This window comes from Rhinolophus sinicus, chromosome 12, assembly GCF_057876585.1.
Source record: "Rhinolophus sinicus isolate RSI-liver-muscle chromosome 12, RSI-T2T, whole genome shotgun sequence".
Lineage (NCBI taxonomy): Eukaryota > Metazoa > Chordata > Mammalia > Chiroptera > Rhinolophidae > Rhinolophus > Rhinolophus sinicus.
In genome coordinates, this window is record NC_142512.1 from 16,511,193 (window position 1) to 16,526,645 (window position 15,453).

At 44.4% G+C, this 15,453-nt stretch overlaps 1 protein-coding gene across 6 annotated transcripts; it reads left to right on the plus strand.

The window, feature by feature from the left end:
- The first annotated feature begins 1,944 nt into the window (after positions 1-1,944).
- On the plus strand, positions 1,945-15,436 carry XAF1 (XIAP associated factor 1). 6 transcript variants are annotated; one of them, XM_088801993.1, is made up of 9 exons: positions 1,957-2,092; positions 2,416-2,479; positions 3,968-4,103; positions 4,714-4,770; positions 5,121-5,316; positions 6,548-6,633; positions 12,532-12,873; positions 14,778-14,845; positions 14,999-15,436. In XM_088801993.1, the coding sequence occupies exons 2-9, from the start codon at positions 2,448-2,450 to the stop codon at positions 15,027-15,029; spliced, it is 948 nt and encodes a 315-aa protein (XP_088658119.1). In that variant the 5' UTR covers positions 1,957-2,092; positions 2,416-2,447; the 3' UTR covers positions 15,030-15,436. The 6 variants fall into 6 exon arrangements, with proteins under 6 accessions (XP_074175901.2, XP_088658117.1, XP_088658119.1 ...); XM_088801992.1 differs by having other exon boundaries at positions 4,714-4,769; positions 5,117-5,316; XM_074319800.2 differs by lacking the exon at positions 2,416-2,479 and having other exon boundaries at positions 1,945-2,092; positions 4,714-4,769; positions 5,117-5,316.
- Positions 15,437-15,453: the final 17 nt, after the last annotated feature.

Consider the following 15,453-nt stretch of genomic DNA (forward strand, 5'->3'; position numbering starts at 1 on the left):
TCTCCTACACCAGTGGCTCCCAACTTCTCTGCACACTGGAATCACATAGGACCTTTCAAAAATTCCAAAGTCCCAGCTACATGCCAGACCAATAAAATCATACTCTCTGGGGTTGGGCAGGCATCAGTGGTTTTCTGGAAGTTCCCCCAAGCCATTCCAATGGGTAGCCAAGTTTGGAAGCTACTGCCCTCCCACCCCGGGGACTGGGGTCTGGGAAAGTTCTGAGGACTCCAGAGGGGATACATCACTAGAGTGGGTCTATTGCGCAGGCAGAGTAGGGAGCCCCAGCAATGGCCAGGCCCCATGCTAAGTGCTTTAAGTATTAACGATTCTTGCCTCAGTGATCCCTTTTTGATTTCTGATGTTCTGGACGTTAGGAGGAACGTCTTCATATCTTAGTGAAAAGCCGTTATGTATTTATCAGCTATTATAAAGTTATGTATACAGTGTGCTCACTAAAGTTGAAATAAAAGGCTCAGACAAATGTGCAAAACCACAATCAAAATTCTCTAACTACACACTAATATCTTAATTATGTTTATAAACAATAAAGGTGAATGTTGAAGCTAATTAAAGATGGGCTTGATTTTTTTTTTAATAAATAAAATTCCAGGAACTAGAAATACACGTTAAATCCCCTTTAAATTTTTCAATATATAATATCCAAATGTTTCTAATGGAGTTGAAATTTGCAAATTTTTCAATCCCCATTGAACAATCAGGTACACACTGTTTTACCATTTTTATTTATCTAACTAGTTGCGCCCTAATTCTCCCTGTGAAAAGAACCCAAGCAGTCAAACAAATGTTCTACATTCACTTGATTCAATGATGCATATGTAATTTTGGATATGTGTTGCTTTTAACAGAACTGGATGTCTTTGACTCGCAAATCTTTGAGTCAATGAGTCCAGTCATTTTAACTGTCCGGGTCGTAGACTTCTTTTGAGTGTTCGCTAAAAACATCGGCTCTTCCCCAGGAACAAGCACATACTCACATGAAAGCAATTTTGCACACAATTTCTTGGAGCACCTGGACTCCTAAAGCCCCCTGGACTCCTAGAGTCCAAAAAACGAGGAAACAAAAGCACAAAAGGCTAAGGTGACCTCAGCTGTCAGTTAATTACATTCTCAAAGTCCAGTCTCCCAACCCTATGGCCATTCAAGGAGAGACAAGCCGAGGGCTGCTTTGCCTGGTGCAAAGCCTGATTCTGCTGCCTATTGGCTGTGCAGTGTGCAAGTTATATATCACGCCATGGTTTCTTTATCTGAAGACGGGGACGATGAAAAGAGAAACATTTTCACTGGCCTCTGTAGGGACAGTTTCCAGGCTCTCGACAGAGGGCAGTTTCCAGGCTCTCGACATCACATGGGAAGGTGCTGGCTCGGGTAGATGGCCATCAACTCTGATCAGATGGCCATCAGCTATGATCAGATGGCCGTCAGCTGTAACTAGTTGGCCATTAGCCACCAATATAACGCCGTAGCTACACTAGCAACTGTGGATTGCGGCTAGCAAGTGGAATTAACAAGCGGATCGTGGATTGCGGGTCGTGTTGATCCTACTTCTTGTGTCTCACCCGGCCGCCAGCGAGACTGGGGAGCAGGGAGACCCCTCATTGGGGTACTGGCAGATGTTTGCTTTTGTGTCTCAAGCAGCCACCATCGGAATATAGTGGTATGACTCCCCTATCTATGGCTCCCTTGTTGCCCCTTTTTGGCCTCACCGTATTCCGTGTCCACCCCTGAGAGCGGGACCAGAGACCCTGCATTACAGCCTATCACCTTGTTAGTGTTACAGACGTGTTTGCTCTAATTATTTACAAGAAAGAGACACTCAGGGAGACAGGAAGCTGTCCTCTGTCACCAAGCCGCTAAGTGACGTGGCCCAAAGCCTGCAGTCTCAGGACACACCACCCTGCATCCCCACTTCCTCCCAGACTCTGTTTTCAAAGCCGTCACCAACCATGACTAGAGTAAGGGGCAGGAAGTCCAGGAGCTGCTCTCAGGCAGCAGCCTTCAAGTTTAACACTGCAAGCTCTCTCTTTCCTGTAGAGGAAGGACAAGCCACAAGAGCAGGAGAGAGAGCAAGGTCAGTGTTTTGGGGAAGGGCATGGAGAGACCCAGGTACAGTGAAGCCGACCTGGGAGAGGGGAGGGGCTGCTGCCCACCTGGCCTCTGCCTCCCCACCTTGGGTCATAGAAACAGCTGGGACAGCCACAGGGATGACAGCACAGGCCGCGGGAGGCAGCAGGGGCAGGCTGGGCTGACCACACTGCAGGGGGGCTTCCTGGGAGTGTCCAGGCACAGGAACCTTGGAGCAGCCCTGGGCTGAGAATTCTGGCAAGCCCCTCCCTCCCTGGAGCTGTGGGCTGGGCTGCTGTAACACTTTCAGTTTTGTTTCTGCAAGAACAGAAACTCAACAGGAAGACTCTGGAGACCAGAGCATGGAGGGAGCGTTGGAAGTGTGCAGGAACTGGTAAGGGATTGCTTCTCTGGCAGCTACCTGCCTAGGGAGAGGGGCAGACAGGATGTGGCTCTTTCTGACATGAGGAAGGGTCCTGGCATAAATATGACCGGGAGGGACAGTGTGGGTACTGTGGGGCCATAGGGAAGAAAGGCTTAAACTCAGGAGATCTCTGAGATGAGGAGATGAGAAGTGGGCAGCGTTACTGAACCCCGCTCTCCCATCCTCCCCCTCAGAGAGTCTAGACTTTCGAGGACAGTCCTGAAACCTAATAGCCAAGTTAATTGTGCATGGGCTACCCATATTTGTCAGACTTCAGGTCCTAATTTGGGGTTCTGATCAAATGGTCTTCACACCAATCTGGGACCATTCCCCACTCACCTTAAGAAGGAGACGTGGGGCGGGGTAAGGGGGACCGAGCCGGAGTCCAGGCCCACACCCCTAACTCAGGGGGACGTGGCTCATTTGAAGGGCCTCACTGTCGAAGCTCCCTACCTGTAGCAGGAACCAGGGGGCTTCCTTCCCAGAGAGCTTTGCTCCAGCCAGGTCCTCCTGGCTCTTGGGTGTATGGACCAGCCCAGGAGGAACAGCTGAGAGGACAAGGCAAAGAGAGGGGCAACAATAGAGGAAGGGAGAGCGGAGCAGCCTTGATGCCACCTGGCTCTCATTATCATTGGGGCCTTGAGGGCTACAAGCTCTGAGTTTCCTTTCTCCCAAGCTGCCACAAGCAAGAGCTGATTGAAATGAAAGGAGGCATTTCTTGGTGATAAGGAGTGTTAAGAAGCACGCTGCCCAGAAACTGAGAGGTTTAGAAGCTTGTGTTCTCTGGGGTCTCCAAGAAGGGACTCGGGGCCTCTCTGTGGGTTGCACAGGTGAGCCTGGAGGCAGGGAGTAGGCAGATGGACTCTCACTCCCCGAAATGTGGAGATTCTGAAAGTGGGCATTGCCCTTGCAGGAAGTGTGGGCGTGCCAGGGCTTGAGTCCCCACAGGCTGTGGGCCAAGCAGGGGAACACTTGAAAACAAGACAAAATATTGGAGAGAATTTGATATTTGCTATTCCATGTTTTAAACAGCTTTACCGAGGTATAATTGACATAAGTTGCATTTATGGTACATTTTTAAAGAGCACCATTTTTAAAGAGCACCATTTGACATATGTATATACCCATGAAACCATCACCACAATCAAGATCATGAAACTATCCAGCACCCCCAAAAGTTTCCTAATGCCCCTTTGTAATCACTCCCTCCTGCTCCTTCTCGCCCACCCCGACTAGCCCGGGCAATATGATAACTTTCTAGAGCATGCTTACACTTATTTTATGATTTTGCATTTCTGACTTGAGACCAACATGGGGAAGGAAGACAGGTGGCGTCAACATCATATTTTCAGGGCTTGAGGCCTGAAAGATCTTAACCCAGCTGCCCTGGGTGTGAAATATGGCTCCATGTTTTATACCATGAAATAAACCTGTTTTTCTCCCCCCTTGATCCTGCAGCAAAAGAAGTGTGGCCACTGCCCATTTGAACCTCCATGAAGCCCACTGCGTGCTGTTCCTGGCGCTCTGTCCAGAGTGCAAGGAACCCGTCTCACAGGCGCAGATGGACGAGCACCGCAAGAACGGGCACCAGCAGGTGAGGAGGCCGAAGGAAGGACAGAAGTGGGAGCCCTGGGCGTCAAGGCAGAGTCCGGTCCTTGCTGCAGCAGCGGCTTGGCTGCCGTGGGCAAGTCATTTAGCCCTGGCATGCGTCGGCCCGCCTCTATGAAGTGGGCATAGTAATTCTGCCTTTCTCACACTAAACTGAGTCTACCCTCGGTTTTCCCATTCCCAACCCTTTCCCTACAGGCTCATGGGTTTGGCAGAGGCAAGGGGTCCCGGTTGCAGGGAAGGCTGAATGTTCTTTTGAGATTTGTAAAGAGGGAAAGCGGGAAATGAAAGCTCTAGAAGGCAGTCACAGCCAAGGTCAGTCCAAGTCTGACTTTTCTCACCTGCTCTTTCATGTCAGTCCCTCCTGGGACCGCTTGTCTATCTTTCTGGAGATCGTCAAACTCAGACATCCGTTTCAACTCAGCGGGTACCACAAACACTTTTTGAACACGGGGCTGGTGCCACAGGGAGACTGAGGTAACCGTCCCTGGCCCCTAGGAGCTCACAAACCCAATCCTGCAACACCTGAGCCAAGGCAGACGTGGAGGAAGGCTGCACGTGCTGGGTGGGACCCGCGTTTCTCTCTCTGTGTTTAGGTCGGGTGTGCGATGTGCCAACAGAGCATGCAGAAGCACTTGCTGGAGTTTCATGAGGTGAGAGTCAAGTGTGATTCACCCTTTACGGCCAAGCAGCCAACCTGGGAGGAGCGGGAGGGGAAAGAGCAGCCAATAATAAAGACTTGCACCTGACCTCTCTCCTCACCCAAGTAGGCTTGGCGAGCAATGGAGAACTAGCTGGCCATAGGGACACACAGCCTCCTATCCTCCAGGTGCTGGTCAGAAGTGCTTGCCGTGGGCCATGGGCCCACGACAGTCCCTATTCTGGCCCTTCCCATCTGCTTTCTTATTGGCTTTAATCCCCCAAGAAAATAAGCTCGTATCCCCAACCCGGCCGCAGTGGCTGCAGGCCCGAGACCATGCCCACCCTGCCTGCCTCCCTGCAGACCAAGGAATGCCAGGAGCGCCCTGTTGAGTGTAAGTTCTGTGAGGCAGCCGTGCGTCTCAGCAAGCTGGAGATCCACGAGCACCACTGTGGCAACCGGACAGAGCCCTGCCCGGACTGTGGCCAGCTCATCGTGTGCCAACTGCGGGCCCAGCACAGAGATGAGTGTCAGAGTGAGCAGGCCCAGCTCGGGAGAGGTGAGCAGTGCAGGCTGGGAGGGAAAGGGAAGCTTCCAGGAAAGGGAGCCTCTCTGGATGGGATGCAGGGAATGTAGGCAGGTGCTCTACAGGACATGGCATGTGTATATGACAGGTACAGAGGTCTCTAATTCACCCGGTTATTGTGGTTCTAGACTGCGTACTCGATTGGCCTTCTTGTGTGTCTGCCGTGAGCTTCAAAGGACTGGCCCAGGGAGACTGAGAGGCAGGGGGTGGGGTCCTGAAAGCCACGCAGATGGGTGCAGAGGCAATGGGGGCCCTGCCAAATAGGAGGCTTCCTTGGAACTCCTCCAGCATGATCCTAGCCTGGCAGAGATCCACCTGCATCCTCTTACACACGAGAAACCCATATACAACATGGAGCAGGGGCTTGCGAGAGGCAGAAATAAAGCTGGACACCCGAGTTTCCCAACACCAAATCTGGAGCTTTTTCCACCAGCAGCAGTGGACCAAAGAAAATGAGCTGTAGCTCCTGATCTTTGGGCCTACGTGGTGGCTCCCTGATACCATTTCGTGTTCTCTGGACCCAGCTACGTCTTTATGAGGTGCTTTAACAGAAGACAAGCCATCAACGTGACAGATCTTCTGTTGACTTCACTGGTGGTTTTAGTAACGTGGTAACACATGGAGAGCCTAAAACCTCTTGGACAGTGAATCTCTCCTGGTAAACAATCCACCCAAGGTCAACACTGGCAAAGGAAAACCTGGAATGCTTGACGTTTGTGTACATTTCCTTCATTCCAGCATGGCTGGGCTTTAACACAACCCACACAGCTTCACCAATAGAACACAACTTCAACAAGACAACACAGCACAACACAATCAACAACGATATGTACAACAACACCTAATTTGATCCCGGAGCTCAGAAATTGTTCAAGTGAAAGAACAGTCAGGTGGGACTGGATTGGCATCCGTGGTAATGGTTCCCTTCGTCTCCTTGGAAACCAGTCCTGTTCCAGGAAAATATGTCTTCATTCGGGTCATGTGCTTCCCTGTGTGAAACTCTGTGGCCATAAAGGAAGTGATGTGGGTGATTCGGCCAAGGGTAGCCTGTGTGGCTGAGGACAGTGGCAGTACAGGACACTCATGGCCAAGCCAGCCCAGGACAGTTCATAGTTATGACTACAGGCCATGTACACAGTTGTGGGACAGCTAGGCTAACTTGTCAAGGCCAATCATTTGTGGTGGTGTTTCTGTGTTTATTCAGGGAAGAAAATTTCAGCTCCTGAGAGCAGTACCTACTGTCATTATTGCCACCAAATGATCCCAGGAAATAAGTATTTACACCATAGGGTGAGTAGCAATTCGTCATTTTCTAATGGTGCACATAGCTTGTTCGTATGACAAAAAGCATGGTAGGCAAGGTAGATTCTGGGTCCGATTTTACATCACATGGGTATTAGAGGGTCTCTTATTTATTTTTGCTTTGCTCAAAATGGGATGCTGTGAATTGCTTTAGGCTAATTTATCATACATAATTGGTCTCCAACCTGTGCCAGCCCTTCAAGGAGCCTCGCTGACCAACCAGTCCAGCTGTCCCTGGTCACCTCTAAACATCTTCAGCGTTCAGGGCCTGCACATTGCCATTTGGTCCTCAATAGGACCTGCCTTATAATTTTCTGTCCCCTGTGGGAGTCTTGTCCATTAGACTGTGAGCTCCTTTGCAAAAGTGAAAGACTTTCTCCATCTTCCCACAGTGAAGCTGACCTCGGGGGTGGGTACCAAAGGGGGCTCTGTAGAGGTGTAATGATGTGATTGATTGATTGATTTTGCCTGGGAACACTCACAGACTCTTCCCTCCATCCCTCTAAGCACCTTTTGGTGCATGAGCTGTGCCAAGTCACTCCTCTTCTTTGCAGGATGAAGCACTTTCTCTCGGGAGAAACTTACCAAGGCTTCTCTCCAAGGAGCTCATCTCCTTCGCCTTGAGCAGAGAGCTGTTCACCCTTTCTTAACCCTTCAATTCAGAGAGCTGGGACTCTCCGCACTAAAGAAACCCTAGGATGATCTAGATCTTTTTTGTTTATTGTGGTAAAATACACATAACAATATATCATTAGGCACATGTAGTACATTCACAATGTTGTACGCCATCCCTTCTATCTAGTTCTAGAACATTTTCACCAGGTACCATTAAGCAATCACTCCTTACTCCTCACTCTCTGCCGTCCCTAGCAACCATTAATCTTTCTGTCTCTGTGGATTTGCCTATTCTGGACATTTCACATAAAGGGGATTATATGATATGTGGTCTTATGTGATTGGCTTCTTGCTCGTAGCATAAAGTTTTCAAAGTGCCTCCATGTTGCAGCATGTGTCACAGCTTCATCCTTTTATGGTCTTTATGGTCACACTACCCTTTGTCTATTTGTCTAGGGATAGACCTTTGGGTCATTTCCACCTTTCAGCTCCTTGCTTTTTGAGATGCGGTCTGTGGACCAGCAGCATCAGTGTCACCTGGGAGCTTGTTAGAAATTAAGAATCTCAGGCCCTCCCCCCTAGATATGCTAAATCAGAGTATGCAGTTTCCCAGCATCCCTAGTGTTTCAAGTTTGAGATGCACGGAACCCAGCACAGTGATTCGCAGCCTTAGCTGCACATTGAAAGCTGTGCATGCGTTTTGCTTAATACGGATGCTTGTTCTGTTATATAAGTGGTCCATGTCTTTCCTTTGAATCAGACGATACTTGGTGAGCATTAAAACAAGAGTGGAGTTGACTACTCGCCTTCAGACTGTCCAGACTGGACACCTACACACTGACTTGCGTCTCTAACAAACATGGAACTGGATTTGTGGTCAGACACCCTGAATTTTAGTTCTGCTCTGTCACTTATCGGCTGTGTAGTTTCCCTGAGCCTCTTTCTTCTTTCGAGGAAAATGGGGATGATGTGTTTACCCCTTCATGAGAAGAGACATCCATGACCCCTCACCACCACATGCGTCTGTGTAACAGCATCCACACACACTCTGCCTGCCCTCCCGTTAACCATAGAGGAGCTTTCTATGTTCCTCATGCTGGCTGGTCACTACATCCCCTCTTCCTGGCCTACACAAGGCCATTGCTCCAGCAACTCGCCCTCTCTCTCCTACAACAGGGAGAGGTGGAATGAACTGCACATGTCGGCAGCAATAGAGTATCAAACTGTTCACTCCAGTATGTTCTAACATTTGTTATGATACCAAGTTTTTAAAGTGTACTATTAACAAATACTTATAGTGCAATCCTTGGCCCTGCATGGAAAGCATTCTCTCTCTCTCTCTCTCTCTCTCTCTCTCTCTCTCTCTCTCTCTCTCTAAATTTGCAAAGTAAAGACTGAAATTATTTTACACTGGGTGGTTTTATGGTTCCCACTCTTTCACTTTATATTAACATGACCCAAAAACAGGAGAACAAAAAATACTTCTCTTGATCTCATTTCCTGCCAGCTGCCAACTTCTTTCTTTGTTCCCTTTTGTAGTAAAATGTTTGAACAAGTTGTCTGTAGTCACTGTCTCCATTTCTTCTCCACCCATTCTTACACGCACTCCAATCTGGCTTTTGTGCCTGCCCCCCACCGACCCCCCCACCCCAAAACTGCTCTGGTCAAAATCGTTAATGACCTTCACATTGCTAAATCCAATGGTTCTCAGTCCCCAATTTATGAGAACACTGTTCATCATACTCTCTTCTTCAATTCACTGTTCAATTCACTTCTTTAATTTACCTCTTTCTTGGTTTCCAGAATGTCATACTTTCCTGGTTTTCAATTACCTCGCTAGTCTCTCCTCCTCTTGCTCCCAAACCTTTTAATTGGGGGGAGCGGGGAAAGGAGGACAAAGACTTCAGTCTCTGTATTCTTCTTCACCTGTACTCACTGCCTCAATAATTTCATCAGATCTCATGATTTTTAAAAATGCCTTATGTAGGCAGACACTCCCAAATCTATGTCCCATTCCAGACTTTCTCCCACACTGCAGAATTATGTATCACTGCCTACTCCCCATCTTCACTTGAATGTTTTATAAGCCACCTATTTAAAATTGTAACCCCCTTCCCATCCCCCTTTACCTTTCTCTGCTGTTTTTGTTTCCATATCATTTATCAACTTCTAATATATTATCTAATTTACTTCTTTATTATAGTCCTCGTTAATTGTCTCCTACCACCCCAGTTAAAATACAAGCTCCACCGCTCCCCTTCTTGCTAATTGCTCCCAAGTCACAAATACTCTACTTTCTAACTCTTTTAGCTATTTCTTCTGGTATTTAGTTCCATAGTTCTCATACTGCTATTCCTTTTTTTCAGTTTTAGATATTATCTATTCATAAGGATTTAAGGATATAGATTGCACTTTATTACACCATCTAGCCTACACATATCTCCAAGTTTCTTCTCTCCATCCTCCCAATTTATGGATATCACCCATTCTGGTTAAATTAATAATCAATTTTATATTATTATGAACATATAAATATTATAAATGGCTATGCCACACTATAATTGATTACATTTGCTTTCTTCTACAACTTTTTGTTTTCCCTGGAGTTAATAATTGCTTTGATTTTTCATTTGCTTCACTTTCTAGGTACCTGTCACTAAGTCATCCCTAAAAACTTTCTACCACATCTGAAAATTTCCCCCTCAATACAATCGAACACATCAGGTATTCTACTGAATTCATTTTGGGGGCATGTGGCTCCCCGGTCCTGATGAGTAGCTGTCATTCTGAGAATTTCTTCCACTCTCTCCAGTGTAGGAGTTGTTCGCCAAATTTTAGGTTCAGGTCTTTTTCTTTCTTGGTTTACTTCTTTGGTAGAGTATATCCTTGAATAGTTTGAGAACTAAAGCATGGGAGGCCAACTTTTTTAGGCCTTACTTATATGTCTGAAAATGATAGCTTGGATGGCTATAGACTCTACCATTTTAATTATTTAAATGGTATTACAAAAATTTTCAAACAAATGCAAATGTAGGGAACAAATATAATAAACCCCTATGCAGTCATCACCCAGATATATCAATAATCAAAAGTTTTCAACATTTGCTTCATCTATCCTTTTTTTCTTTTCTTTTTTGTTTTTTTCTACGTATTTTAAAGCAGATCCAATATATCCTGTCATTTCGTCCATCATTCTTTAGTATACATCTTAAAAATACAGTCGTTTCCTTACTTAACTACAATGCCAGTATTATGCTCAACAATATTGATGATAATTCTTTTCTACTATCTTTTGTGGGCCTTCCATTTACCATGCTTGTTCATTGCCACTGCTGCTGCTGCTGCTTTCTCTTCTTGCCTTCTATTGGATTGAACAAATTTTCTTCATTTTCTTTCTTCTTTTCTCCTGATTTGAGATTTTGCATTCTATTTCTCTCATTTTTGCAGTTACCCTTAACATTTTAATAGGAATACTTGACTTCATAAAGTCTAAAATTAATCATATTCTCTACCCTTCTTACAAACAATATATGGATTTGAGAACATGTTAACTCTGATCCTCTACTCCCACCTTATATGTAAATGCTGCCAGAATCATTTAATTCCACCTTATTTTCATACTACCCTTCTTTAGTCATTTTTATTGTTGTTGTTTTAGATAATTTATGCCTGTTTGGATATAATCTCATGTTTACCTTTTTGTTTGCTCACATTCTTTCTTGAATCCCAAGCTTTCCTTCTAGGGGAGATTTCTCTCTTTCTGCAATACATTTCTTAGTTCCTCTGCAAGAATCTATGCATAGTAAATCGTTAGTTGACCAAACATGTAGTTCTTTTTTCTTCATTCTTGAATGGTAGTTTAGTTGGATATCAAATTCTAGGTTAACAGTTACTTTCGCTTAGTATTTTGAACATTATTCTACCCTCTTCTCACCTCCATGTAATTGTCTGCTTTCTGTGCAACTGTCATTTCTTTGTAGATAATCTTTTTCTTTGTGTGATTTCAACATCCTCTTTGCCTTTTATCTTCTGTGGTTTCACCACAATGTATCTAAGGGTTTGTTTTCACTCATACTGCTCAGAATGATGTGCTCAAATGTGTTTACTTTTTTCTCTCTTCCTCAGGATTTCTCCTACCTGAATCTAAAGATTTATGTTCTTAATCAGTTGAGAAGGTCTCAGCTCTAAGCTATGTGGATCCTCAGTATTACCTCACCCTTCCATGTTCTTCCAACTCTTTCTGTGGAACATAACAGACATATATTAGGCCTTCTCATTCATGTCTTCTTTCATATTTTCTATTTCTCTCTCCCATATTCTGGATAATTTCCTTAAATCTATCTTCAAGTTCATTCTTTCTCAGCCACATTTAATCTGCTGTGTTTAGCACATCCATTGAGGTTCAATGTCTGTATTTTTCATTTCTAGTTCTATTTAATCTCATTCCAATTTGCCTACTCTTTTTCTCATAGGATCTTATTTTCTCGTTTTATTCATTTTTAATTAATTTACTTTACAGTCCTTATCCTATAGTTCTATTATCTGAACTTCTTGGAGACTAATCCTGCTATTGGTTGTGTCTATTACTCTGAAAGTACAGTGCTTCTTTGTGTATTTGTAAGTTGGAATTGTGAGTTTCTATTTTGTGGGATACTACCCGTGAAAATCCTGTATGACCTAATTTGAAGCTATATACCTTGCAGAGGGATTTTGTAATTGCTCTGCCATATTTTCCAATGTTTACGTTAATTCTTCTGCTTGGGTATTCCCAGGCCATGAGGCTAATGTAAATCTAAGTCCAAACACAACAATGGTCATGGGCCTATGATTTTGAGTTTCCAGGAGCGCCAGTTTTTCTTCCCCACACTCCCTTACCACTTTTCTTTTCCAGTTAGCTGATTCTTTTCTGTTAGACACCATAGTTTAGCCTTCAAGATTGCTCATGGAAAGAGGAGTCTTACTTCCAATTCCCCACCTTATGTGGATGGGATTTTTCTCTCATCCAAGCCCTTAATTGCAAGACTGACCTCCACATCTCCTCCCAAAGTGTCAGCTCATGTGCTTACCAGGTCAGGTCTTCACTCCTGGAACACAGAGCTTTCTTTCTTTCTTACAAAGTCAGCTATCAACTTAAATGAATTTTTGTCATATTTTATCCAGCATATCTAAATATCTGTAGTGGAACGGTTTCAGGTTATCTAATCTATTGTACTGTCCAACCATTAAAGTCAAAGTCTTTTTTAAAATTTGATATATTACTCACAATTGCAGGATAAATGTCGTGCAAACTCAGAATCTGCAAAATATTTTCCAATTGGAAAGCCGGGAGTTTCTTCTCCATCCCCTCCAAGTCAGGCTGCTGAAGCTCAAACTTCCACAGCAGAAAAAGATGTCCGCCCAAAGATGAAAAATATAAACAGATTGCCTCTTCTTTCTGAAAATTCAACAAAGCAAGCACCAAGTGGCACAAATGAAACCAAGCATCTACCTTGGAAGTCTGAGCACGCGCGCTGGTTCACCTCGCCTCCAGAAGACGAGGCCGCCTATGACGTTCTGAGGAGATGTTCTCAGTGTGGTATTCTACTTCCCCTGCCGACCCTGAACCAACATCAGGTACCCAGCCTCTGTTCTCTCCTTACCTGGCTGTGAACCATCTGGATAGAGTTTAGAGAAATCCAAGCCCTGCAGGATGTTCACAGACACTGCCATCGGAAAGGCCTTTCTCTATCTCCCCCGTCTCTGTGTGCCCACATTCACTCTCTCATAGCATTTACCACCTGGTTTATTTGCATAATCTCCCAGACCCTGGGCCACCTTTGAAGGTAGGGCCAGATCTTTCATCTCTATGCCTCCAGTTCCTGGCCCAGGGGCTAACCACCGCAAGTGCTCCAAAACTGTTGAGTTAAATGAAGGAAACAGAGAGTGTCCAGCCTAGCTCTCTCATGTTGGAGATAAGGCAACTGAGGACAGACATCAGAGCCTCGGTCAAGATCCTAAGTCGGTTGGTGTCTTGCCTCCAGCCAGGTCAACATTTACTTCCAGTGGATCAGGATTTGTAGCCTCACTAGCCTGATTTTTATAGCCTAGATTATTTTCTAGTAATAATAAGAATTAGCAGTAGAGGTAGTTAACCATTATATGCTAGTTACAATGCAAAGCTCTTTACAAATTGTTAATCTTCATTATAAACAACAGGCAGGTATTGTATCCCTATTTCACAGATAAAATATAGTCAGAAAGGTGGAGTAGCTCCCCCAGGATTATACAATTACAGAGGAGCAGAATCCAGGCTGGCATCCACGTGTATATAGTGCCAAAGTATATAGTTTATGCTCTTAAGCTCCAGACTGAATGCCTCACTAAAAACATTAAAAGCTTTCATTAGTTGTTGTTCAAAATACAAAAGTACTAGCTTTTGTTGTAACCAGTTGACATAATACCATACAAAGAAATACAAAGACCATGCTAATCCTCTCCATTCTCATCCCAACTCCTCCCCAGTCCCATCCCTGAGATTCCACAACCTGGTGGGTGTCCTTTCAAAGCTTTACCTTTGCTCACAAAAACCGGAACAAGCCTACACAGGGTTTGAATTCTTTCTTTTCCCCGTATAGTATCTTCCTGTACTCATCACTCTACCATTTGCCTTTTTTACTTAATACATTACGCATTCTCCTTACAAAAAAGTGGACCTAAATCTTCTCTAACTTCTTTATGCACCTATGTATGCACGTAAGCATACAATTTTACAAAAATGGGTGGATTTCATACTTGCTGGGGGTGTTATTAGTGCTATATTCTGTTGCCTCCCACAAATTGTTGTTTCTTTCCATACTTTCCTCTGTCCCTATATAATAGGGTTGCCAGATGTAGCAAATAAAAATACATTACTTGGGACAAAAATAACTATAAAGTAACTTCATGGGACATACTTATACTAAAAAAAAATTCTTTGTTTCTCTGAAATTAACATTTAACGACATCCTGTATTTTATCTGGCAACCCTATTACACAACCACATACAAACATACACATTTGGAGTCCAATTATATTCATTTCTTTACATCCTAATGTCATTTTCTTTCCAGGCCCCTAACTTTTTTTTCTCAATTACAATTGACATTCAGTATTATTTTACATTAGTTTCAGGTATACAGCATGACACCTGGTTAGACATTTATATAATTTGCATCTTAATGATTCAGTGATACCCAAGGACATCCCTCCAAGTCAGATGATGTGGCTCTTTCTTTCTTTAATGGCTGCATAAGAGTCCCTGGTGTGAGTTTTCTCTAATCTATCCATCCACTCCCCTGATGACAACAGGCCTCTAGTAAACACTGTCCCAAGCTCCCCCCTGGCCCCTCTTGGCTCACTGGGCTCCATGCCTTTTCCCTGACATTTGTAGCTCAGGGTTTATGCTCTGAGAACTGGGGATAGCAATATCCAGAGATCTCCCTGGAACCAGCACTTCCCACTTTAAACTCATCAAACTATTTTTATATCCATTTCTTTAGGAGAAATGTTGGTGGTTAGCTTCATTGAAAGAAAAAACAAGTGAGAAACTCCAGCTAGAAAAGAAAAGGTACTATAGGTTTAGAAAATTGCCTTTTGGCATTGGCTTTTCTGCTCACTTTTTGTGGTTGTCTTTGCTTGTGAAAGATGGGTTATATTCCTTGGGTTTCTTTTCTGTGGAAGAAAAGATTTTGATTTTAACTGTTTCCCTCCTTTTGAACAGCAATGTTCGTTTACCCAAGAGCTACAGATAAGCCAAGAAAAAGAAAAGCCTCCAGCTCTTCTGTCTGAGAATTCTGATGAGGCATCTGGACCCCTCAGCCTGGACACCTGGGGGACCCCAGCTTTGTCCATTTTACATTCCCACCAGCAATGTATGGAAGATAGAGGTTTCCCACATTTCCTGGCCAGCATTTGGTGTTGTCATAATTTTTTCTAATTTCAGCTATTCTACTAGGTACGTGGTCATATGTTGCTGTGGTTTCAAATTGCCTTTCCCTAATGTCTAATGATGTTGAACATCTTTTCATTTTCTTATTTGCCATCTGAAATGTCTGTTCATGTCTTCTGCCCATTTTCTAAATGGACTGTGTGTTTCTTTTACTGTGGAGTTTTGAGATATACACATAATCCCTGGAGAATAAAAACAGGCTCCCTGAAAGCGTCTCCTTCACCTTT